Here is a 26981-nt window from a genome sequence, read left to right as displayed (position 1 = left end):
GCACATCGGCCATTTTGCTCGGAAGGGGGCCTCGGCTTCAACACGTGAGAGATAGGAGCCTGAAGAGACTAAAACAGTCCAGGATCTCTGACTCCAGGAGGATACTATTCATGTGTGAACCGACAGAGGCATAGGAAGCCAACACAATGCCCACAATCACTCTACCGCCGAAGGAGAATGCTCTCTTCAAGAGAATATTGGTAGGCTAAATGCCTGAGATAGCGTTAGCTTACTGGCTAATGCTAGTTTGCCAAGTAGCCGTCAGTTGTAGCAGTCAGAGCAAGTAGCTAGGGAGTCGCTAGTGATTAAACCAAAAGATGCAGTACACCAAACGCACTGTATTTCATCATGCCTCTGTTAACAATAAGTAGTTATAACAGTGCAAGTAAGGAAAAGGCATAGTGAGCTAGCAACCAGTCGTGTGGTGTTTTAGCTATGCTTTGGCCTTGCAACATATCCAAAGTATACCAATGACAAAGCTGCTTGACACATGACAGCTATACACAACTTAGCTGCATAGTTAAGGTTAGCTTTGTCGTTACGAGTTGCAGTTTGGAAACGTTTTCCTCTGTACTGTTAATAAAGTTTAGCAACATTTTTCTTGCATATGCGGCCAATATAGTTGTCGTTAGTTGGAGCAGTTCAGTTCGGCACGTAATGTTACCGCGAGACAAATTTCATTCAGTAGTTTGGAAATTCAATAGTAAGCTTACTTTAGCTTCTTTATAACATAAGGCTGACGAGGAAATTCGAGTCATGTACATTGCACATTTAAAATCGGCATGTATTCAACGACTGTTAGCCAAGTGTTATTTACAAATATTAAAGGGTAGTTCAGATTTTTTTGAAGTGATGTTGTATAAGATACTTAACCAGGTACAGTGCATTACCCGCAGTAAATGTCAGTCAGCATGCCTCCAGTTTGGAGAAACAGACAGGAGTCCAACATGGAAGCTCTAAGCAACACACTGCTGTAGATGGGGGTCAGCAACAAAATATATATATTTAAACCACCTAAAAAATCAGTTTAAGTCTATGCAATATCGGGTCTTTTCAGTGCTTTACCTTAAATTCAAGTGAAACTGTTTTATCACTTTCTGCAAGCCAGACTACACTGAGAAAGCAGTAATTTTAGCTTGCTGCTGGCCTGTCACTGCACCATCAGTGAGTTAGTTTGTGCTGTTGTGTGACTTTGGTGTTAAGAAGAGTTCGTTCAGGGTCACCAAAATCACACAATAACACAAACTAACTAACTGATGGAATCAGCAATAGACTAGAAGCTCCTGTTGTCACTGAGATAAAATTACTGTTTTACTAAGTTGTGGCATTGAGAAGAGCATAGATAAGGAAACTGAAGCCATTAAGAGCTTCCCCATCGAAACATGCTGTCTGACGAAAAGGTGTAACAGTGAAAATACTCTCAATATAGTGTACACTTAAATTGTTAAAGATTTTTTTAGGTGGGACTTATTTTAGGTGACTAAAATTTGTTGTGTTGTTGACCCCTCCACAACAGTATAGTGCTTAGCTTCCATGTCAGACTTCCTGCTTCTCTAAATTGGGGGCGTGCTGGCTGACACCTACATTATGTGATACACTGACTATGGATAGTGGAAGTACCCCATACAGACCCACTTTAAATAAAATGCTATTCCTGTAAGTCATGGTAGCTATCTTCTGCCACATAATACTAATAATGTATACTACTAATAACGCATAAACCACTGTTGCGTACTAGGTTTGTGTTCCTTCCTTTTGTCAGTCAGGACCTGAGTACATATGTTGCTGTGGGAGTTGGCATGATTTCATCACATTTCATCCACAGCCCTCCATCATCAAGGCTGTATCAAAAGCTGTTTCTTCAGCGCTACAATATCACGCTGACTGGACTGCCAAGAAGGCAATGTTTGGTGTATGCGATGCTTTGCTTGCTGGTAGCAGGAAGGACCAGTTATATTTGCTGATTGCTGGAACACAGCATTTGCATTCAGCTCTTGCAATAATGTCATTTTTGTGCACTTTAACCTCTGAGGATTAGTGTAACAGGAGAATGGCAGGCAGTTGGCCTCAGATGCCTGATGTAAAGTCTGCTCTGTCTTTTGTTGCAGAGATGCTATGAACACAAGCAGTACAGGAACGGCCTGAAGTTCTGCAAACAGATCCTGGGCAACCCAAAGTTTGCTGAACATGGAGGTAAGACACAAGCTACTTGACTTGCTCCTAAACAGTAAGTCACTAGGAAGCTGTAGGAAAGCATCACACTTCACTGTCACCTTTTGTTTCTCCTGTTTTTGACTGCTGAATTTACTGGTAGTTACACAAGATGTATAAAGTGACTGGATCACTGTGTAAATTTGTCTCTGTGGGTCTGTAGAAACACCCTGCCTTCTTAAAGATACACACACATTTAAAGAAATATGAATTGAAGGGGTGAAAAAGGCACTAACCAAGAAGGATTGTCATTAGGGGCCCAGCAACTTCAAGAATAAAGTATTATTATTATTATTATTATTAGATCATTACCAGCAAAGGGTGCAGTAATGGCAGACAAATTGGAACACTAAGGCAAAAAACAAACCTGAAAAATTGAATGTTTCACACAGCAGTTACTAGCAAGCTGCAGATTGTGGGTCTGGGTTATTTTATTTATTTTTTTTAGGTTGTTCACAGGTTGTTAACAGTGAGCGCTGTGGTTGTAGCCAAACTGATGCTGGATTGCTGAGACAAATACAAGTATTGCTATTTTAAAGTTTAAAACATACGATAATGAGAAATTGTACAGTACTGATATTTCTAAAACACAACAAACAGAACCCCTAAACAAGTTTTTTTTTTTTTTTTTTTGTGAAGAATTGTGACCGAGATATGGACTGAGTGGAAATTTTATCTGTCATCAGCTTTTAGCCATTATGCTGCCCACTGCTGTGATCAGCTCCCTGTGGAACTAAAATATGCCCAGACTGTAGCTATTTTTAAAACGAACCTTAAGACGTCTCCATTCTCCACAGCTGTTTATTCATCAGTTTTTATGGCACTTTTTTATATTTATCGTCAATTTAGTTTTTAAACTCGTCTGTACTAAAGTCAAACTTTCATTTACTTTTATTTATCTTATAAATATGTTTTTCTTATCTTCTGCCTGTTAAGCACTTTGAATAACCTACGTATATGATAAGGTGCTATATAAATAAATTTGACCTTGCCTTGCCTCTCTGATGGTTAAACTGTGTAATGGCAAGACTGTTTGTAAATGACCTCAGACATATCTTGGGCATTTTCTGTGATGTCTTGTTACTTATCAGCTGGTGTATGCGGTGATACTGATGATAAGCTGTGATCTATGCATTCATTGGTTTGCCTCTAGTTGTGATACTTGTCACAGCAGTTTCAGTGGTTCAGGCTTTGTTAGCCTTTCGATGCAGCAGTGGCAGGATTTGGATAGGTGTGCCTGTCATTGCTGTTGTATTTGTTTTCCATTATGCCTTATACTTTTATATGTTCATACAAAACATCTGTTCTATTTAGCTTGCAGGCAAGCTTATTAAATCCTCAGAAGTAAACTGCAGTGTTGTGTAAGTCATTCCATTAGGGCTGGGATGATATGCTTACCTCCTGATTCGATAATATAAGGATACTTCATCCTCATTTCCACCAAGCAGTCCAGTCCAGTTCAGTTCAGTTCAGTACACGGTACGTATTAAAACAATTACTTTTCCGTTTCCATTATGAAAAGTTGTGGATGGTACCAGTAGAACCATCGTAATCAGCAGACTTGGCATGCTCACTCAAAAAGTCTCAAAAGTAATAGGGTGCCGGTCCCAAACAATCCACAGAAAAGTACAAAACCTGACAGCACTCACTTATAAGTGTGACACTTTTAATTTGATAAACTGCACAGCAGCAGATAAACGGACACGTTTCAGCTCATAGCCGTCCTCAGCGTTAAATGGTTTGTGGGTGTGTCACCCTTTTAGCAGAAGCCAGCTGGTTCCGATTGACAGCATTACAAAGGTACAAATACAGACCATTCATAAATAATACATCGAATAGTCTAGATATAATAGAAAAATAGTCTAAGTATAATAGAAAAATAGAAAATCATGAAGCACATAATACAATATCAAAAAATCAAAATACATGAGAAGCTTTGTAAAAATCGACAACAACTTTTTGTCCTGACCAAAAGTGTCAAAAATGTCCAACAATATGCCAAAGACAACAACAATAGAACCTACATAGGTCCATATTAACGTAGTTAACAGATGTGTGACTAATAGATATGGTCCATATACTGTCTGTGAAAAGTAGTGAGTCTACATGTGCAGCTGTTAACAGAGCCATGCAGATCACCCCAGACAATAATAATGGACCACATACATATCACCATCTACAATTACAAAAAACATGATAACACCAATTCCTCATTTAATCCTTTCGGATGCTCAGTCTGTAAAAAATGGATCCAATAAGCCTCTTGATGGAGGAGTTTCCTATCTCTATCCCCTCCCCTCAGAAGGGGCTCAACTACCTCTATTCCCATGAACCTCAGACTGTAGACACCATGGCCAGCTGAATTAAAATGCCTGGCGATAGGTGACTTCTCGTCCTGGTTTCTAATGTTGCTTTATGTTCTGAGATTCTGATTTTTAGTTCTCTTTTAGTCTTTCCTACATAACAGAAACCACATGGACATTTTATCAAGTAGACTACATGTGTAGTTCTACATGTGATCCACCCCCTCACCTTAATTTTCCTGCCTGTGTGAGGGTGTGTAAAATGGTCCCCTTTAATCAGTGAATTACAATTTACACAATTTAAACAGGCAAAGTTTCCCGGGGACAAGGAGCTCAAAAAATGTGAGGGTTTGACATAAAAATCTGTTTTCACTAGTTTGTCCCTCAAGTTACTCGATCGCTTATAGGCGAATAAAGGAGGGTTGACAAACTCACCTCCAATGACAGGGTTGCTTGACAGAATATACCAGTGTTTTCTAACGCTGTCTTTAATCGACTGAGAAACTGGAGAAAAAGTGGTAGTTAATACAATAGACTTCTGACTGGAATGAGGAGCCTTGGGCTCAAACAAACTTTCCCTCTCTATCTCACAAACTTTGGACATACATGCATTCAATATCTTTGGTCATACTCTTTTTCTCGGAAACGATCACATAACTCATGAGCCTGTTTTTGAAAATCTTCCTCTGAGCTGCAGATTCTTTTCAATCTCAGTAACTGACTGTAGGGTAAGTTCTTCTTTAGACTGCGTGGGTGATAACTGGAAAAATGTAAATAATTATTCCTGTCTGTCTTTTTACGAAAAACCGTGGTATGTAATAACTCTGATTTGTTAACCATCACATCCAAAAAGGACACAGATACTCTGCTTGACTCTAAGCTGAATTTAATTGAATGTAATCTAGAGTTCAAATACTCCTTAAAAGTTTCCAATTCATCAGCCATGCCGGAAAAGATAAAAAACAAGTCATCAATATATGTATACCAACATTTGACTAGAGAAAAGTAGGGATTGTCACAGTAAACATAATCTGCTTCAAATTTACCCATAAATAGGTTGGCATAGTTAGGACTGAATGGACTGCCCATTGAGACCCCCTGTTTTTGCAGAAAAAACTCTTTCCCAAATCTAAAATAATTTTTTGTTAGAACAACTTCAGACAATTTCATCAAAACCTCTGTAGACGGTGCCTGTTGTACCCTTAAGTTCAGATAATATTGTAAAGCTTCTAGTCCTTCTTTATGTGGCACATTAGTGTACAAACTTGTCACATCCATAGTTCACAGAAAGTCAGTTTCGCTGATCTCACCTACATGCTTAAGTTTGGTCAAAAAATCAGATGTATCACGTATGTAAGAGGGTAACTGAGTTACTAGTGATTTAATATGAAAATCAATAAACTGGGAAATCGGTTCCGTGAGGGACCCTATGCCAGATACAATCGGACGACCTGAGACAGGCTCTTGACAACTTTTATGGACTTTATAGGCCATAAGGTGAATCAGAAAAAGTCTCACAGAAACTGATTTCCGCTCCGATATCTGGGGACTACACGATCTTTACTTCATAAAAAAGATCGATACATGTTCAGCTAATCAGCAGGAGTTCGTAGCTCATAACCCCACAAGAGTCCTGTGATCGGGGTCGTAATTCGGCACTTGTTCCGTCTGAGTGTATTGATCAGTTCCGCCTGAGCGTAATGAGATTTGGTATGCGAGTGGTGGCACGGCCGTCACGTGATCGCGCTACACCAATAAGGTACTCGCATTTCGTGTCGCCATGGTTTCATTCAGCAGAGGAAAACAGACCCGGAAGTCCTCAAAAGTGAGCAGAAATGAGCTGAAACAGCGCTATTCACATCGCCGTGTCCATGAAACACGATGAGACGAATAGACAATAAGGTGAACTAAGCAAAAATGTCTTAAAACACATTTGATTCAATACCTGGGCATAACCGACGTATTATTACATTGACAACATAGCTGTCCAGTACGGAATACGAGAACGGCCATGTATTTTTTTTATTTTTTTGTGTGCACTGTTTTCTCGTGATAACGACTTATTTTTTTATTATCTCGATATAATAAAGATTGTTTTCCCGTGATAATTGTCAAGTCTGATGATTGCGCACTGGTTAATGTGATCGTCTTGATTTCAGCCTACAAGAGCTGCCGTGGTCCTGCCAGATGCCTCCTGCTGCTTGCTGTTATCATTAGTCACACTTCTACTGTTATTATACACATATGATTATTGTCACATACCGTAGGCTATATTTCCAAATAGTCACCGGTGGCATACAGCCGCGGGGCACCTAATAGCCGCCGGGGGTTTAACCCCATTTTGTGTATTAAACACCAGGGCGATTATTTCCTCATTCATTGCCTCAAGGAGGGACAGCCCTGTAGGCAGGGAGAGAGCAGCTCGCGAGGGCTGCTCTCTCCCTGCCTGCAGGGCTGAGGGACTGTTTGCGCTTTAACGCACGGGTCGGTGGTGAAGTGGCGCACATGACTCGTGCTACGGATGGATGGACGGACGGACGGACGGACAGCCAACCACGTATCTAAAACAGGTAATAGGCCTACATCTGGCTACATCTTTCCCACATCAAATATCCGTGATCACCTACACCTGCGTGCATAAAAGCGCACACAATTCCGTGTCCTCTCACCACGGATGCTGTGATTTGATGGCCTGGTACTCTTTGTAGCCCACTCTTATAAGACCCAATAACAATAACATTTTTGTTTAGTTCACCTTATTGTCTATTTGTCTCATCGTGTTTCATGGACACGGCGATGTGAATAGCGCTGTTTCAGCTCATTTCTGCTCACTTTTGAGGACTTCCGGGTCTGTTTTCCTCTGCTGAATGAAACCATGGTGACACGAAATGCGGGTACCTTATTGGTGTAGCGCGATCACGTGACGAATCTCATTACGCTCAGGCGGAACTGATCATTACGCTCAGACGGAACAAGTGCCGAATTACGACCCCGATCACAGGACTCTTGCGGGGTTATGAGCTACGAACTCCCGCTGATTAGCTGAACATGTATCGATCTTTTTTATGAAGTAAAGATCGTGTAGTCCCCAGATGTCGGAACGAGATGAAACGATAACTGTGTTAACCTTATGGCCTATTAGGCAGAGTGTAAAAAATTGGCCGTATAGGATAGGCTTGTAGCAAAAACTTGTATTCTTCCTGTGAGATAAATTGACTACTTACTGCCCAGTCAAGAGTGGTCTTAATTTCCTTTAAAAACTTAGGAGTGGGGTCGCAGCTGAGTGGGGTGTAAAAAGCAGTGTTACTCAATTGATTCATTATTTCTGCACAATATGCTTCTTTATTCTGTAAAACTATAGCACCCCCCTTATCTGCAATACATATTACAATAGTGTCATCATTAGATCGATCTGCAAGAGCTTGTTTTTCTTCAGGAGATAAATTCGAAAAGCATTTGTTAGTGTCAGAAGACAAAAGCCCAGACTTGACGTCATCTCCAACCAAACGGCAAAATGTTTGTACAGAGGCATTAGTCACTGGGGGGATGAAAGTACTTTTAGGTTTAAATCTCCGGTCGGCTCGTGGTTCAACAGCCCCTCCCACTGTAATACTTGGATCATAGCGCACAGAAGGAGAACTGTGTTCAAGGTCTTTGCAAAAGAACGATCTCAACTTTACTGTACGAAAAAAAGAGTTTAACTTTTGTCGTAAATGGATCCGCTTCTTTAGACAGCACGAAGGACAAGCCCTTCGATAACAGAGAAGTTTCTTGATCATTAAGATGTCTTTCAGATAAATGTTATGTTATGTTATGTTCGAGACCTTGGGGATCTCCTTGTGCGCCTGCTTGCGTCTCCTACCTCCCCGTCGTGTCGGCCTCCTCTTGCGGCCGCTCTGGTCTCGATGGTGCGCCGTGGTGGTGGTGGCCCTAAAAAACGTGCCTGGTTGGAGGTGGCCTCACTCCCGGATTCATCTGTTGACAGCCATTATTATTGTCTGGGGTGATCTGCATGGCTCTATTGACAGCTGCACATGTAGACTCACTACTTTTCACAGACAGTATATGGACCATATCTATTAGTCACACATCTGTTAACTACGTTAATATGGACCTATTTAGGTTCTGTTGTTGTTGTCTTTGGCATATTGTTGGACATTTTTGACACTTTTGGTCAGGACAAAAAGTTGTTGTCGATTTTTACAAAGTTTCTCATGTAATTTGATTTTTTGATATTGTATTATGTGCTTCATGATTTTCTATTTTTCTATTATACTTAGACTATTTTTCTATTATATCTAGACTATTCGATGTATTATTTATGAATGGTCTGTATTCGTACCTTTTGTAATGTTGTCAATCGGAACCAGCTGGCTTCTGCTAAAAGGGTGACACACCCACAAACCATTTAACGCTGAGGACGGCTATGAGCTGAAACGCGTCCGTTTATCTGCTGCTGTGCAGTTTATCAAATTAAAAGTGTCACACATATAAATGAGTGCTGTCAGGTTTTGTACTTACCAGTAGAACCGTCCCCATTTTTCCTCGCCTCTCTGTTGGGGTACCTAGTACACTGATTTGATACTAAAAGTTCGAGCTGGAAACACTGCAGTCTGTTGCTTGGTCAAGGGAGAACTGTAACTCTTGCTCAGGGCTGAGTTTGAGTTGGTTTTGAAGACTATGTAACCACTGTTCATATCGTGTCGTCATAAGTTTTTCATAGTTTTTCATACATATGGCGATTTAATCGTGTATTGGCAATCTAGAGCGGTGACAATCCACAATATGAAATTTAGAGGCAATTATGTTCCCAGAGACTGTCACTCCAGTCTGTTCTTTTTTTGTTTGGAAAAATTAATTGTGCAACCCTGTTACCTGGACGATAATTGAGGTGCAGATGTTCTGTTTATCACCGGTGAAGAAGAAACACAGCCAGAGCTGGACAGAGTAGTAAGTGACAACAACCCTGCCTACGTTTAAGAGTATTGTCTACTGTGGAGACGCTAAACGGATCTAGGGTCCATACCAAAAGTTTGTAGTGGAAAGGGACTTTTGGCGCTGATTCAATATGTATTGTGATTTTTAAGTATTGCGATTCAATATTCAAATGAATTGAAAATTTTTGTTTACTTTTTAACACTAGACCGTGGAAAAAAGTTGAATGACACACTTCTATAGAGTGTATATTCAAAAACAGTGAATATCTCATTAAGGATACATGATAATCGGCATATCATTGGTATCGGCCAATATCTGCTTTAAAATGAACTATCAGAATCAGCCAACATGCTTTTTCGGATTTTGCACAATGAATTAATGATACATACATTGAAAAGTATTGTATTTCATGTCTCCATCTGCTGATGGGCCATCACGATAAGAGTATGCATGCATAAATTCCACTACAGACGGGACGTGATGATCTCTAATATTAGGTGGGGGAAAAGTGGATATATCAATATTGCTATCAGTTATCAGTCAAATAAGTTGATACATATCGGCATATTGGATATTGGCCAAAAATCCAATATCGTGCATCCTTACATCGCATATCAGTCAGTCTCTCCGACTTTTATTTCACCAACATCATATACTGCATGGCCCATGTCCTCGGACCATCTGCCTTTTTCTGCTTTCTGGTATCGGCTTTCCTTTTCTTGAAGCAGATGTGACATCTCGTTACTTGTAGACCACCACAATAAGAGCGGTAGATTCTTTCCATCTCTGCATTTAAATTACTTTGGTTCAGGGATTTAAGCAATTGATTAAAAATGGTAAATAAAAGAAATTGAGATACTTAATTATATTGATTTTACCCCCATCTCTCCATCCTTCAGTTAATGTGAATAAACTGTGTGTAACAGTTAGTGTCACTCTTGACAACTCCCTGACTGTCTTTCCCCCCACCCTGCTTTGTGCTCCAGAGACGCTGGCCATGAAGGGTTTAACCCTTAATTGTCTGGGCAAGAAGGAGGAGGCCTATGAGCTGGTGAGACGAGGCCTACGCAACGACCTCAAGAGCCACGTCTGTATCCTTCCATCATCCCCTCAGGCCACCTACATTTCATCAGCTTGACATTCAAATTCAGTTCAACCCTGCATCTGCTGAATTCTCTCTGAAACACATGGCTGCACTTTGTGGAGGGTGTAAACCAGTCTTTAACTTCTCCCAGTCTGTTAATTTATGACTGTTCGTTACATTTGTAAGCACATCTAAACACCTGGATAGTGTTCTGTGTCTGTTTGCTTCCTGAACTCACTCATCCCTCAGGCTGGCATGTGTACGGCCTGCTGCAGCGCTCAGATAAAAAGTATGACGAGGCCATCAAGTGTTACCGCAATGCTCTGAAGTGGGACAAGGACAACCTGCAGATCCTGCGAGACCTCTCTCTGCTGCAGATCCAGATGAGAGACCTGGAGGGATACAGGGTGAGGGTCACCAGGGAGAGATGTATGTAAAATTAGAGCTGTCCAGATAAAAGGCCTAGATGAAGGAATGCAGTTACCTGTCCTGCTACACAAGGTAGAACTTTGTTGAGGATAGGCAGAGGAGAGGTTGACAGACCAGTACAAATCAGTGGTGGACAGGATAATCAAACATAAATGTTGTTTAGAGTTTGGTGTGCTATGATTCAGTCTTCTCCCGCTGCAGGAGACTCGATACCAGCTGCTTCAGCTCCGTCCAGCCCAGCGGGCTTCGTGGATTGGATATGCTGTAGCCTATCACCTGTTAGAGGACTTTGAGATGGCTGCTAAGATTGTTGAGGAGTTCCGCAAAACGCAGCAGGTAAGCCAAAGCTTCAGATGACCCAACAAAACTCTACAGATAATTTAAAACAAAAGATCTACTCTGACAAGACTGAATCCACATTCAGACTGGATAAATATTACAGGGGGAGGTGGGGAATAAAATATTCACTGTACGTTTTGGTAATTTTTAGTCATTGTTCTAGAAAATACAATATATTATGGTCTGTAATAGATATTGACATTCCTAAAGAGAAAACTTAAAGCTACTGATACTGATGAATGATAGTGTGTGATGTATACGAGTCAAAAATCACACTCCTTCAGTCAAATCTGACCACACAGACAGTAAACATATTTATGTCATTCAGTGTGACTTACACATTCTTAGCATGTCTATATCTCAGATGTCCATTGAGATTTAACATCCATAAATCTGCTTGGAAGTCACAGAAAAAAGCCCATTTTACACAGAGATGGAGCTATAGAGCGCTACGAAGTCTCTTCTTAATGCTGCCTTTGCATTTTTGCACAGAAGCAAACCAATGATAGCATCATTCCGCTCCAGTGTGTGATTTTTAGACAACATGCTGGCATCGCAGAATGAAAAGAGGTGTGATGGCCATGACATGTAACACATTAGCATCGGCTTCTGGTGTGATATATTACAGATGCGTCAGCAGCAATTTATAAACAATAACAATGGCATTAACATAGCAATAACAATCATTTACCGTTCCTGTTACATGGTAGCTGATCACTAGGGATGTCCCGATCCAGCTTTTTCACTTCCGATCCGATACCGGTATTACAGCCTTGAGTTTTGGCCGATACCGATCCGATCTAAGCGCATATTATACATATTCACATATTTTGTTGTCAGTCATGTTATAAAAGGTTTGATCAAGCAATATTACTCTAACAAGAACAATTACTTAATCGGATTAGTTAGAATGATCCACAACAGCTGGTATGAGAAACTGACCCGTTTATTGTTAACAGGGTTAAATAAACAAACTTTAAACTTGAACATTAACATTAAATAAAAAATATAGCTGGTTTGCTTTGGCTGCTTTGGCCCCTTAATAAATAGAAAATAAATCAACACAAGAAATCTTTAAAATGTCTAACAATGAAATTAAAATAGCAGCAAGACTTCACACACTTGTGCTTTGGCCCCCTAATAAATAAAAAATAGATTAACACCACAGGACATTGTTGACATTTAACAAACAATGCAGCCTTACCTTTTCAGTTATTTTAGTAGTGTCAGTGCAAGCCTGGTGCACAGGCACACAATATTGTACAACTGTTTAAACAAGCAATAGTCCATCCATGGCTCCAATTTCACTAATTGTGCCCAAAACAATGCCATCAGTGCTCTTTACTTAAACAGTAAGAGTGTAAACCAAATAAAAATATCACTCTCAAAAAACCAGAGCAGAAAACAAATAGTCAGTTAACTAAGTTGACCGCTACTCTTCCTACCCTTCCTTCCGTGTGTGTCTGCCGTCTGCATGCTGGCCTGGTGGATTGATAGTAAGAGCTGGAGCGGATCACTGGAATGGACTGCTTGAATCACGGAGCGCTGGGCTGGCTGGAAAACCTGGATCGGTGTTCTTGGATCGGCATTTTTCCATGCAGTCCAATCCGATGCCGATGCCCGTTTTTTGCTAATATCGGTGGCCGATACCGATCCGAATATCGGATCGGGACATCCCTACTGATTACGTCCTCTGCTTGGAGGGTAAGGAGCTCCCAGACCTCATTCCTTTACCAATTTGCTGACATTTTTTGCCGCTGTTCCTCTTCTTTGAGTTAGCTGCTAACGGCTATCAGCTAAATTTTAAATCTCCTGTGGTAGGTCACACACATAACACATCATCAAAACGTCACACCTGTACTACCCATGGTCCTGTCCTGCTGACTGTCCTATTTATAGTGACTTTGTTCTTTGTTGTGTGTAGTCAAATTGTCACAGTAATCTTCCATGGATAACCTTCGACATAATGTAAAATAAGGGCAAATTTAATTTCTGTGGCTATTGACATAACGTAGCTCTAATATGCGTCTGTGTGATGTTTTTTACCATCATGTATATTTCTTCATTTTCTTCCTGCATTCCGTCTCTCCCTTAATGTATACCAGCTAGCTAAAATTATGTTTACAGAGAGTTTGAATCTGATGTTTAGAAAAATGAAAAAATAATGAAAATGTGTGGGAACTAGGGTTGGGAATCTCTCTGTGATAAACGATTCGATACGTATCTAGATACACGGGTTATGATACGATTCAAAAACAATATATTTTTAATACAGAACGATTTGATACGATTTGATACAGTGTAGGAACGATACGATTTGATACAATTCCATACGATTCTATGGTTAACATTTGTTGATGTAGACATTAATCATACATTATAAAATAAAGAAGCCAATTCTATAAAAGTGACATTCTTACAGTATTTTCAAATTTGTAAAAGACCACATCCCCAAGCATTGTTGCTGTATGGCACTGGCAAAAATAAAATAAAAAGTCAAACAACAACAAAATCACATGTCAAATGTATTTATTTTTAGACATGGACCAAAAAAAGTCTTGCTGAATGAACATCATTTTGTTGGATGGGATCAATATAAAAATGAGAAGAAGTTTTAAACTTTAAGTGAAGTGAACTTGAAGTAAAATTTAAGTGTTTTAAACCTACTTGTTGTGTTGTTTTTGTTGTATTGTCTGTGTTTTTGTATGTATCTTATATGGACTTGAGTCTGGAATGAAGTTTATCATAACACTGTGCAATATAAACATAAAGCAGAATAAAATAATAACATGCAATGTAGGGGCAGAATCTGACATCTCCTCTTATTAGTTGATATCATGGACTGTGATGACCAGCAGCTTATCACTGACAGCATGTCAGACTATTTCTCTGTGTTTGCTACACTCTGTGTTTGTCATTTATAAAAAGATAAATCACTTTTCTATAATACATCACTGATATTTTAATGGAATAAATTACTTATTGACTTATTCATACTTCAAAAACAGCATGAATAAGTGATTAACATAAGGGGGGATCAAAATAAAATAAATAAATAAATAAATAAATAAAATAAAAATCAACCAGCCACCCTCCTCCTCTGACAAGTAAAGAACAGTCCCTAAAGTGCGGTGAGGTTTGTGGAAATGTGAACGGCTCGTTTCTCCTCTGACACGTCACATACCTGTGTGCTGCCAGGGCTCGCCTGGTATTTCTGGGCAGTCATGACACCGACGAAGACTTCTTGGACCTGGAGCCGGGCTTGTCGGTCGCCGGTAAGCCATTATCTTGCGCCCCGGAGCACTATGGCCGCCATATTTGACAGGAATACGTATTTCTGTCTGTGTCTGTGACCCCATGTTCAACCCACAACCGGCAGGATTCACCTTTAGTTTCTGCTGCGGCTTGGCTGCTCCCTGGTTTATCCAACCAGCATTGGCTTCTGTTCCTCATCTACACCGGTCAAGCTGCCGCTGATGTTGACATCCATTATCGTTGTCAGTAATGCCTGCTACGGAGCATGCCGCCGGCTCTTGCGTTGTTTTCAAGATGCAAACTGTTAAAGTCAGTCAACCGATTGCTAGTCTCGCGATACCCGAACCCATGACTCTACAATCGATTCATCTAAGGATTCATGGCTGATTTGTATCGATTGAGGAGGCTGCTACCGACGTAGCCGTATCTCTCGCTTGTCAAACTGGATGTCCGGTCGGTTAATCGTTCCCAACCCTAGTGGGAACCATAAATATCACTGGCACCTGGGCGAATAGACTGAACTAATCAGGTTACTAATATTTATTTTTTATACAGAGAAATGAATGATTTCTCTGCACTCATGTCGACACCATATTCTGAATATGATCATAACCAGGATAAGATCATAAATGTTTTTTTCATGTCCCTCTAAACACATTCAATGGCATGCACACTACTTTTCTGCTTACAGCATTATGAAAATTTACATATCACTCATGCTTTTAAAGGTTTAAAGTAAGCCAATGTCATTTCCTGGGCTCTTATCCAGACAGTTACCTGTCACTTGGAATGCTATTTTACTTAAGCTTGTAGAAATTTCAAATTTGGATTTTATTTTTATTTTTAATTTTATATTTGTTTTTGTTTTTGTGGTGGGAAAAATATTGACTAATGTTTCCATCTCTTTTTTGTGTGTGTGTGTGTGTGTGTGTGTGTGTGTGTGTTTGTCAAGACATCTCCAGACAAGGTTGACTACGAGTACAGTGAACTGCTGCTGTATCAGAACCAGGTTCTGAGGGAGGCCGGCCTGCACAAGGAGGCTCTGGATCACCTCAACAATTACGAGAAACAGATCTGTGACAAACTGGCTGTGGAGGAGACAAGAGGTGGGTTGATGCTGTCATGAAACAGCAACACTGTTCACTTAAGCTCCAGTACCTTTGGAACCAACTGTAACCCTAAAGACATGGTACCTAGACCCTAGGTCCACTTTGTGTTTCCACTGCAAACAGTACTCTCTCACATGGGTGGGGTTGTTGTCACTCACTTCTCCATTCAGCACTCACTGTATTTCCTCCTTTATCAGTCATTTATTGTGCACAGAACAGGATTGCATGCTGTCATTTTCAGAACAAAATAAGAGGCTGCAGTGAGAGTCTCTCTCCATGGGATATTTAAAAAAAAAGTGGGTCTGTGCATTTAGTCCTTCTCAGGCAAGCGCAGGGGTTTTGTGTTGCCGGAGCCCACAGGAATGATGCTCCGCAATGCTTTTTTTTCTCTTGAGTGAGGATAGGAATATATGCAGTTCACATAATCTGGTCAAAATTAATACATATTTTTCAACACTCAAAGATCCACTCATTACTAAAAGTGTATGTCATCCAGGAGAGATCATAAAACTAATGGAAGTGTAAAAGTTGTCATATTGAAATTTAAGGTGTGTTGATGGATTCACGTCATCAACCCACACATTGAGCAAGATAACTAAACGCTCCACCCTAAAAATTGCTGGCAGTGGGCCAAGTGGATTAAACAAATTTTTCTCAGAATACAGCTGCTGCGAGAGGCAGCATTTCTGTCATTTTATAGGTATAGTTTTCTAATATATGTAAAACTCTCCAGGATATGAACAGTGGTTACATACGCCTCAAAACCAGCCCCAACTCAGTCCTGAGCAGAGTGACCATCCTCTGTTGACTAATTAAGGGACTGCAGTGTTCACAGCTCCACCTTTTAGTACCAGATCTGTGTGCTAGGTACCCCCAACAGAGGGTCGACCAAATATGGGGACAGTACGGTTCCATTGGTACCATCCACAACTTTTCACAGTGGAAACAGAAAAAAAGGACTGTCTTCACGCAGAGTTTTTGAAAAGGTTCAGCCACTTCTCCAGGTAGACAGAATGTGGGACAGAGCTAACAACAGAATTTTAATTGACTTCACGTTCAATCACAGCTTCATAACATGATTGACAAACATGGGTTGATGTTGAAAGTACCTAACCCACAGAAAAGCATTGTAAGCTTGTGTGTGTTTTTGTAGGAGAGCTGCTGCTGAAGCTGGAGAGGCCTGATGAGGCTTCTGAGGTCTACAAGAGACTCCAAGAAAGAAACCCTGAGAACTGGGCCTACTACCAGGGTCTGGAAAAGGCCTTAAAGCCAGGTGAACACTCTCCTCAGGCCCACACCTGTGTTGTATCCTATTGTGTCATGTTGCATCATATTGTATCCAGGGGTGATGGGAATTTCCGGCATGCAGCGATCGGCGAGGAAAAAAAAAAAGTTGATGCGGGATACATGTGTGCATTGCAGACAGTAGACAGGCTCTGGTAGAAGCGCTTTAAACAGAGACCTCTCGCTCTCAACCTATGGCTTTCGCTCCCAACCAGACCAAAGTTTGGCTACTAGCCAATCAGAAGTAGAGCGGGGGCGGGTCTTTGGGGGGCGGAACAAACTTGTTTCAGAGCCAACTTCAAATTCTAGTGGAGCCCATGCCGTAGACTCTCTCATCAAGATGGAAAGTAAGTTAATGAAACCCGGGGAAAACGTCCAGATAGTCGATAAAGGACTCAAATATAAATGGTGTTGGCCGTGGATAAAAGAGATTGGCATAGACGGAAAGCCTTTTGGGAGCTGGTGCAAAAAATTAAGGGAACCAGGTGCGTGTTTCTGCACATTGCGCTCACTTAAATTGATGTATGCAACCAGCATAGCAAGAGAGTCCTATCACGGCATGAATTAGACCCCAGTCATAAAGCTGCTGTGCGTGCAATGACTGTGTTGCCCATCAATGGGCGCGTTCGAGATGAACTGCGCCTCGCCGGGAAAGTAGATGAGAGCAGGCGGCTGCTGCAGGGGGCGGTGACAAAAAGCTGCGGTCAGGTTGGACAGTTTTCCGCAGCCTTCAGTCCGTACAGGAAGTCACAGAAACACACAAAACACACGATATGATGTCAGTTTATTAAAATATTATCAGGCTTATGCATAAGTTTGTTCTCCGTCTCCAGTTGTTTTAATTATGATAGATTAATTTATTAAAATGCTTTACAGGTGATCTGTAATTTATGTTCATGGTTTAAATTCCATTTTACATTAATTCTCATGTAAATCCGCTTCATATCAGTTTGCTGCTGCAGAGCAGACCTGTCCCTCCAACTACAGAGGCTAAATAAATTGTGTCTGACAATAAGGTTAATATTTTCAGAGGAAAAAAATACAAGACAACAGCTTTCATTAAAGATCAGTCAGATATAGTCAGGGCTTCACATCTGTACAGATGTTATTTTCAGAATCCTCATATCCCAGTGACCACCAGTCTCTGTGATGGTAAATACTTCAATAATTATAGAAGTCCAGTGTTAATATACAGTAGACTCTGTATAGTTTATGATGAATGTCTTTGCTCTCTGAAGACTAAACTTCACCATCAGTCACACAACATGATTTCTGTAGAATAAACCTTCAAATCAGACAAATAAAATTTAAATATCTGAAATTCAACAAATATTAAAAGTTTATCTAAAATGCCATCTTGTTGAGTCGACATCTAAACCAGTCAGCTGTTAGATCAGGTGAGAGCCAGGCAGTGAAAAACTCTAAAAACTGTGGCCGCCTCACTCTCGCAATTTTATCGCCGTCCACCCATTCCTCATGCCTCAACCTGAAAATTTTTTTCTTTTTGCTGTCACCCCTGTGTATCATTTTGTATGGTATCTTAATGTATAACATGTATTACAGAGTTTATTTTAAAGGGATACTTTGCCAATTTTCAACCAGCTTTGTATCATAGCAGTATGGGTAGTATGTGTAATTGAAATGTGGTAAACTTAGCTCCATCTTACCAGTGCCCCAGATCTCCCTGCTCCCCTTCCATTTCAAATCTGCTGAATCCAGTTGATGTGACTAACTCAGACTGCTGAAGACTCACTTTAGTTTCAGCTAAAGTTTGGGATGTATTGTTACACCAAAAGAGGACTGAATTTATATGGGTGCCTGACTATTGTTTAAAGACAAAATGTGAAACTATTCTTTAATGCCTTTGTTCATTATCTGTGATGCCAAACACAAGACGCAGAAATTTGACTTACAAAATGATGATTTGAATCACTGACTCTTAGGGGGCAACCCTAATATTTATCCAATGTCTAATTCTAAGCATGTATCATTATTAGAGCAGACAGCTTTTGCATCTTGTGAAGTTGTTTGTGAGGCTTCTTTCTCAAAAAGGTGTATCCACATTGTTTTTTTCAAAAGTTTTTCAAATGATTGTTCAGTGTGGTACTAGAGGTCCAAAGGGGAGGGTGGCTGCAGTATTAGTGGGGAATGATATTTTTTACTTGCGATCAGTTTTTCTCCTTACACTGTGTGTGTGTGTCTGTGTGTGTTTGTCCAGAAAGTGTAGAGGATCGCCAGAAAATTTATGAGGAGTCCTGGGTGAAGTTTCCTAAAGGCCTGGTTCCCCGAAGACTGCCTCTTAATTTCCTGACAGGTAAACACAGTGCAGCCACAGCACCACCATGATGCCAGTGTGGCACCAGTGATATTTCTGTTCCATTAAAACTCTTTTTTCCCCCCTGTATACTGTATGTCATGTTCATTTCACAGTGTGTAGGATCAAGTCCAATACATTATAGTCATCTCACTATAAATCTCACTTTCCTGTACCTTTACTGTGTGTTGTGCTGGCCAGGAGAGAAGTTTCGTGAATGTCTCGACAGCTACCTGAGGATGAACTTCAGTAAAGGCTGCCCACCTGTCTTCACTACCCTCAAATCCCTCTACACCGACAAAGAAAAGGTAAGCAAGGAGACATTCAAAATATGTGCTCCTACATTGAAATTTTTGTCAGTCCTTCTCTGAAACCAAACAATAAATGACCTTGTGCTCTCCTCATACAGGTTACAATCATTGAAGAATTAGTAGTTGGCTATGAAACCTGTTTAAAAAACTGTCGAATGTTTAGTGAAAATGGTGAGTGTTTTTTTTTTGTGTGTGTGTGTTGTTTGCATTGTCATTGGCCTCAGTGTATTAGTTTGATTTATTTGTGACTCAGACCCATCTGAATCCTATGGAAAGGCAGAATCCTCATGTGACTTGTGTGAAATGTGTGTATAGATGATGGGAAGGAGGAGCCCCCTACCACCCTGTTGTGGGTACAGTATTTCCTGGCACAGCACTTTGACTACATAGACCAGCCCAGCCTCGCCCTGGAGTACATCAACACGGCCATCGACAGCACGCCCACGCTCATTGAGCTCTTCCTCATCAAGGCCAAGATCTTCAAGGTTTAGTATTAACTCTACAAATACAGAGTAAACCCATTTTCATAATGTTAGACTTGGATGGAAGTTGGATAATTAAACCTGTTTTGTATCCTGAGTATTTACTCATTCTTCATCTTCTTCCCTGCTTCCTGCAGCATGCAGGCAACATAAAGGAAGCAGCTCGGTGGATGGACGAAGCTCAGGCCCTGGACACTGCTGACCGTTTCATCAACTCCAAGTGTGCCAAGTACATGCTGAAGGCTGGCCTCATCAAAGAGGCAGAGGAAATGTGCTCCAAGTTCACACGGGTAAGAGACACAGTGTCTTGTATGCATGCGTCAGACATCAGATATATGAGTAGATTTGGTGCACTGTCTGACTCGTGACATCGTGACTCCAGCTCACCTCAGTCGCTACACTTTCACTTTGGCCTCACAGTATGATCATGGGAGTGTGTGTATGTGTGTGTTTTTCAGGAGGGGACATCTGCAGTAGAGAACCTGAATGAGATGCAGTGCATGTGGTTCCAGACAGAGTGTGCCTTGGCTTACAACACCATGAACAAGTTTGGAGAGGCTCTGAAGAAGTGCCATGAGATTGAGAGGGTAAGTTTCTACAACTATCTACAACCAAACTCGATCAGATGAGACTGACTTTCACACCAACCTGTCTCTATGATTCTCTGAACATCAGCAGGCTCATTACTCTCTGCCCTCTCTCCCCTCTGTCAGCATTTTGTGGAGATCACAGACGACCAGTTTGACTTCCACACCTACTGCATGAGGAAGATGACGCTGCGCTCCTACGTGGACCTGCTGAAGCTGGAGGACGTACTGCGGCAGCATCCGTTTTACTACAAAGCTGCTCGAACCGCCATCCAGATCTACCTGATCCTGCATGACAAGCCTCTGACTGATGACAGCAAGGAGAGCCAGGCGGACACCGGTCAGACTCTGTGTGTGTGTGTCTGTCTGTCTGTCTGTCTGCAGGTCTCTTTTGCATCCATTCAAACACCAGAGTCATGTAACAGTAAATACAATGATATATATCACACTACATATATAAAAAGTGTGCCTCTAACACAGTCATCTTTTTTTGAGCATTTATGCCTTTTATTAAAAAGTTCTAATGGACCTAATCTTCACAGTTTTTTAGGTGCATTGGAAACACAGAGGGTTTTTTCGTTGAACAGTTCTGTCAACAATGAGCTGGAGTTTGTAACACAATACCAGTGTGTTGAGAGTACTGTTTTGAAAGTGTCACTATTATCATAAAATTTCTTTTACTTTTTTTGCTCTGTGTAGAAAATCTGACAGACAAGGAGCTGAAGAAACTGCGCAACAAACAGCGAAGAGCCCAGAAGAAGGCCCAGTTAGAAGAGGAGAAGAAGAATGCAGAGAAGGAGAAACAGCTAAAGAACCAGAAGAAGAAGAAGGAGGATGACGATGAGGAGATAGGAGGGCCCAAAGAGGAGCTAATACCAGACAAACTGGCCAAGGTGGACTCATATTTTCTACTTCTTCCAGTGTAACACATTGTAGCTGTGCTGTGTGAATACAGCGTCTTTGATAGAATTATTACAGAAAAAAAATATTTGTGGGTGAGGCCTAGGTACAGTGGTGCAGTACACTTAAGTGTTTACTATGATTTTCATTAAACCAGATGCACTTTCATGTTCATTCTTCCAGTCGGCAGTTCAAAATCAGTATGTCTCATCATATGTTCTGAGACTGTAGCCATTATTCAAAGTGGTAATGTAAAGAGCCACTACGAGGCAAAGGACAGAGCATCTTTAGAGCAAAATGCACACTGGAATCTGAACTGAGGGCACAGAAAATAAAAGATTTTATATCAATCAATCAATCAGTGTACACTGAACAAAAATTTAAACCCAACACTTTTTCATTTTATTGATGTCAGCTTGATTGCACAAACTGTGCTCACCAACATGGATTTGAACAAACTTTGAACAAAAATTTGAGAGACATACATCTAGTGAGTGCATGAACATTAACATGCATTAACATGCATTAACATAAACCTGTGAAAAATAGGAGCAAAAAGTGTTGCGTTTAGATTATCATTCAGTGTATATTTCACAAGAAATCATACAAGGTACAACTCCAGTGATGGCATTAAATCACTGAATTATTACGTATGTTAGACATGGGGTGGGGGGGTCCTCGTTTGAAATGAACAAATTGCCTACAGAGAAGGATGTAATAAATGACAGTGGAAGTTTGTGAAATGGCTGATATAGTAAAGAGTGAAAAGGTATGTTTATGTGATGGGTGTGTACTGTGTATACATGTATGTGCAGGCTGAAACGAATCAGTCCTTGCTGCAGCCGCAATAGGGTGCGTAATTGATGTACAGATGGTCTTTTGGGGGGTTGAATTGTTCCTTTAATGGAGGCACTTTTCCACTGACATGTAATCCAACAGGTGTGTCAAGTATGTAACATGTGCAGTATTCCCTGATGTGAACTTGTTTCACCAGGTTGAGAATCCTCTGGAGGAGGCAGTGAAGTTCCTGATCCCGCTTAAGAACCTGGTGCGCAACAAGATCGAGACTCACCTCCTGGCCTTCGAGATCTACTTCAGGAAAGGTCAGAGCCAGACTGTCAGCCTGCATCTTACCATCACACACTCATTTCAATAGTCCCAACTGTAAGCAGAGGTAGAAAGCATTACAATCAAATACTGAGATAGTTTTTTTATCTTGAGTTTAACTGCATCATTACTAACTTGAACTAACAATCTGATTTTCTTCATTTCTCCAGAGAAGTACCTGTTGATGCTTCAGTCAGTAAAGAGGGCTGTAACCATAGAGCCTTCCAACCCATGGCTGCACCAGTGTCTAGTGCGCTTCTTCAGAGGAGGTGAGTATAACACACACTGAGCTCATGTTTCATAGTGATGTTTGCTGCATGTTACTGGGGGAGGAGCTTTGAGAAGCTCACATGAGCAGGAGCTGTACACTTAACTTTGAAAGATGAGAAACCTTCAACTGTGGGATCGAAGTGTGAACTGCTTTGAGTCAGGGTGGTGGTAGCATAGACACACTAACTGTCCTTCTAACATAGATTTCCTAATAAGTCTGTAGGTGTTTCTCAATAGATCGACATGTCTTTTGTGTGTGTGTGTGTGTGTGTGTGTAGTGCGTGAGAGTGCAGACTTGCCGGAGGCAGTGAGGACGGTGTTGAAGCAGGAGATCTCCAGGCTGTTTGGGGAGAGCAACCCTCAGAGCTTTAACAAGAACTACCTGAGCCAACACTCAAACTCCATCCCACACCGACTGGCTGGTACACGGAACACACATCCATGCAACAGGGACACATCCTAATGTTTCCCTAATTATGCTGCATTGTGAACAACAAATCTGTGTTGACATCAGCAGGAGAGCTAGTTAACATTTGCTGTTAGCAGCTAATTAATGTTAGCTGTTAGATAGTGAACATTAGCTGTTAGTAGCTAATTAATGTTAGCAGATAGTTAACATTAGCTGTTAGCAACTAATGTTAGCTGTTAGCAGATAGTTAACATTAGCTGTTAGTAGCTAATTAATGTTAGCAGATAGTTAACATTAGCTGTTAGTAGCAAATTAATGTTAGCAGATAGTTAACATTAGCTGTTAGCAGCTAATTAATGTTAGCTGTTAGCAGATAGTTAACATTAGCTGTTAGTAGCTAATTAATGTTAGCAGATAGTTAATTTTAGCTGTTAGCAGATAGTAAACGTCCGCTGTTAGCAGACAGTTAACATCAGCTGTTAGCAGATAGTTAACATTAGCTGTTAGCAGATAGTTAACGTCAGCTGTTAGCAGATAGTTAACATTAGCTGTTAGCAGCTAATTAACGTTAGCTGTTAGCAGATAGTTAACATTAGCTGTTAGTAGCTAATTAATGTTAGCAGATAGTTAATTTTAGCTGTTAGCAGATAGTAAACGTCCACTGTTAGCAGACAGTTAACATTAGCTGTTAGCAGATAGTTAACATCAGCTGTTAGCAGATAGTTAACGTCAGCTGTTAGCAGATCTTTAGCGTTAGCTGTTAGCTGACAGAGGTTGCTTTTAGTTCCATTATGATGCATTCAAGCTCTTTTAAGTAAAAATGAGTATTGTGTGAAGGTAAATCTTAAAACTATCATGAGGTGTTCAGTGTTATTTTGCAACAAATATTGAAGAAGGAATGATGGTATTTATGGCTACAGGGCTCAACAATAAGGATTGCCCGATTGCCCGGGGCAAGTAAAACTCAAGGTTGGGCATGTAAACTAACAACTCACTTGCCCGATCGGGCAAGTTGCTAAAAATAGTAAAAGTTAATAACTAATTGATAAAATAAATGTATTGTACAAAAACAAATTAAACAACAACAACAACATAAAAACATCAGTATTTGCAATCGGCCTAGAATTTCTCCCATCAGTGCATCCCTAATTCATACATGAGACTAACGTGTAAAATTGCCTTAAGATTTGTGTGACACGGTTCATGTTTGAAGGCTCTGTTGTTTTGAAGCAACTTGTGATCAGTGTGTGTCTCTTATATTCCCAGCTGCTAAGATGATGGTCTACCTGGAGCCTTCCTCTGACAAGATGGCCTGTGAGATAGCTACGGCCCTGGATGAGTCACTGTCCGGAAAAAGTATCCAGGTCTGTGATCATTTACCAGCAGCTACAGTACGAGACATAACGCATCAGAGGGCTGAAGTATGAAGCACAATTAGTGGCTTTGTGAGGGTGTGTTGATCCTAAACAGTGTTCAGTGTCACAAAGGTGGCTCTCTTGTAACTTGGATAGATCTCCATAGTGTTCTGCAGACCTAACCCAGTCTGGACCTGTCTGTTTCAGACTGAAACTTGGTGGTCAAAGGTCATTGTGAACTAACAAAACATGATTTATGCCATAACTCGAGTTCATATGTCAATTATGACAGAATAAAGGACTAAGTGATGAAGTGATGACATTTTACATCCAAAAGGTCAAAGGTCTACTTCACTGTAACATCATAATGTTCTACAAAAACACTTTTCTGGTCACTACGCGTCATATCTCAGGAACAGAAGGAGAGACATTTGGACAGATACTGAATTGGTGACACTTGAATCTGTGCTGATTGTATAGATCTTCTGTGCTGTCTTCTTCTGAGGGGAAGATGTGTGTATTCATGTTTTCACAGACATGGATGTAAACTGGAATTGTAACTTGACCATTGCACAGAGGCATACAACTGCAAGTCAGTAATTCTAATTTTATTTGTAAGGCTGTTGCTGCTCTCACTGAACCACTGAATGTATTTGTAGTATTCTCTGGTCCATTTGCTCGCACAGGCTCTTAAAGAAACCTTCTATAAAATTGCACGTGGCATGCAGTAATAGATCACCATATTATTAATCAGGGTGACGTTTATTTGCATATGAAATGCATCATAACTTCTTTAAATCATACCATAGTGTTACTTCTTTGGATCATGTTTTTATGCTTGATTCTGATTTGCTGGTCTGTTTTACACTGCTGGTATATTACAGCTAATACAACACTTACAAGAAAACTGATTAGTCTATTGGAACTTATCACAGATAATATTCAATCAGTAAAATCATTTTATTTGGACAAAAGCTGAAGTGATTTCTACGTGTTCTTCATTACAGGACAGTGTCAGTATATGTTACTGCAGCTTTTAGTATGAAGTTTAAATCTGCTGCATCAAGTCTAAAGTTGAGGGGCTCTAGAATGTGCAAATGTCACATTAGAAATAAAAGATAGCCACTGAGAAAGTGCAATGAGTGGTAAAATAGGTATATTTACTACAAATTAACACAGTTAGTCACTTAATGCCAGCTTTTGTCTCTTGCTAGCAACAGCTTTGCTTTTTGCTGTAAAAAAATTTTTCTTCATAGGCGGAAGTAGGCGGCACGTACTTGGTAGGTTTTGTGAGTCAAACACCAAATGCCCCCTTTAATGGGAACACACAAAGAGCCTGAGGGAAAGAAAAGCCTGGCTCAACAGAGCAAGTTGATGATCACCTTTGTGATACCTTTTACCTGATTGGAGTTTTAGGGTTTGTTGAGCGGCTGATGCAAAGAAAGCCTGGCTCTGTGGTCACCCCTCAGCTGACTCTGATTTAGAACATGTCAACAATAAACCAGATAAACTGACTGTGTGTGTGTGTGTGTGTGTGTGTGTGTGTGTGTGTGTGTTTCTGTGTTGCAGATCTGTACTGAGGTGCTGGAGGCTCTGCGTGACGGGCAGCTGGGCGAGGGCCAGCAGAAGGCTGCTGAGGCTTACCGAGCCGCCTGCCATAAGATCTACCCCTACAGCCTGGCCTTCATGCCTCCCGGTTACCAAGACAACACCACCACAATCAGTGCCAATGGCGACCTGTCGGCAGGAGAGCATGATGACATGGCAAACGAAATGTGAGCTCGGACGAGAGGAGGAGGAAGAGGAGGAGGAGGAGGAGGAGGAGGAGGAGGAGGTGCGAACACGCCGCCAGACGCCTTAGTCCGCCAACACACCCATTTCCCCAAACCCCGCCCCCCTCCAGTCCCTGGGCTATGGCTGCTGTGAGTCGCCACAACATTGCACTGATCTGAATGGACTGAGCGCCACAGGAGAGACAGGAAAGGGAGCTGGCACATGGAGGAAGGCAATGCCCATATAACTTTTTTAAACCTTAAGAAAGGCCCTGTTCACAGTTATTCTGTAACTGAAAAAGAAACGGATAAATACAGTATGGGGAGGCAAAAGAGGTTTCTGGGAAAGTGGACATTGGATGGCTAAGACGGCTCCTGTGAACACAGTCTAGGTTTTCTATAACTCCTGTGTTTTCACGCCATGTCCTTCTTGTAGGTGCATCTGCTTCTCACGTTTTTAAAAGTAATTTATATATTACAAACTGACAAAAGGATTAATAAAACAATGTTTGCAAAACCAAA

At 40.9% G+C, this 26981-nt stretch overlaps 1 protein-coding gene across 1 annotated transcript; it reads left to right on the top strand.

The window, feature by feature from the left end:
- Positions 1-3: 3 nt before the first annotated feature.
- On the top strand, positions 4-26981 carry LOC117261105 (N-alpha-acetyltransferase 15, NatA auxiliary subunit). Its single transcript, XM_033633343.2, has 20 exons — positions 4-200; positions 2109-2193; positions 10439-10543; positions 10786-10943; positions 11167-11301; positions 15512-15665; positions 16822-16941; positions 19171-19266; positions 19468-19574; positions 19676-19748; positions 19893-20062; positions 20197-20349; positions 20518-20646; positions 20773-20986; positions 21346-21539; positions 22541-22649; positions 22824-22922; positions 23202-23345; positions 24599-24696; positions 26257-26981. The coding sequence occupies exons 1-20, from the start codon at positions 147-149 to the stop codon at positions 26464-26466; spliced, it is 2607 nt and encodes an 868-aa protein (XP_033489234.1). The 5' UTR covers positions 4-146; the 3' UTR covers positions 26467-26981.

The sequence above is a fragment of the Epinephelus lanceolatus genome, chromosome 7 (assembly GCF_041903045.1).
Source record: "Epinephelus lanceolatus isolate andai-2023 chromosome 7, ASM4190304v1, whole genome shotgun sequence".
NCBI lineage: Eukaryota > Metazoa > Chordata > Actinopteri > Perciformes > Serranidae > Epinephelus > Epinephelus lanceolatus.
The sequence above is the reverse complement of the archived record's forward strand: the minus strand, read 5'-3'. Positions and strand labels throughout refer to the sequence as shown.

What these genes read in the sequence shown, in the direction of transcription:
- LOC117261105 (XM_033633343.2), top strand. Translation starts at nt 147, where the DNA reads ATGCCCACAATCACTCTACCGCCGAAGGAGAATGCTCTCTTCAAGAGA. An exon ending in GGAAAAGGCCTTAAAGCCAG is followed by an intron (nt 16,942 to 19,170) that starts GTGAACACTCTC and finishes GTGTTTGTCCAG; the next exon opens with AAAGTGTAGAGGATCGCCAG. An exon ending in AGTGCGCTTCTTCAGAGGAG is followed by an intron (nt 22,923 to 23,201) that starts GTGAGTATAACA and finishes GTGTGTGTGTAG; the next exon opens with TGCGTGAGAGTGCAGACTTG.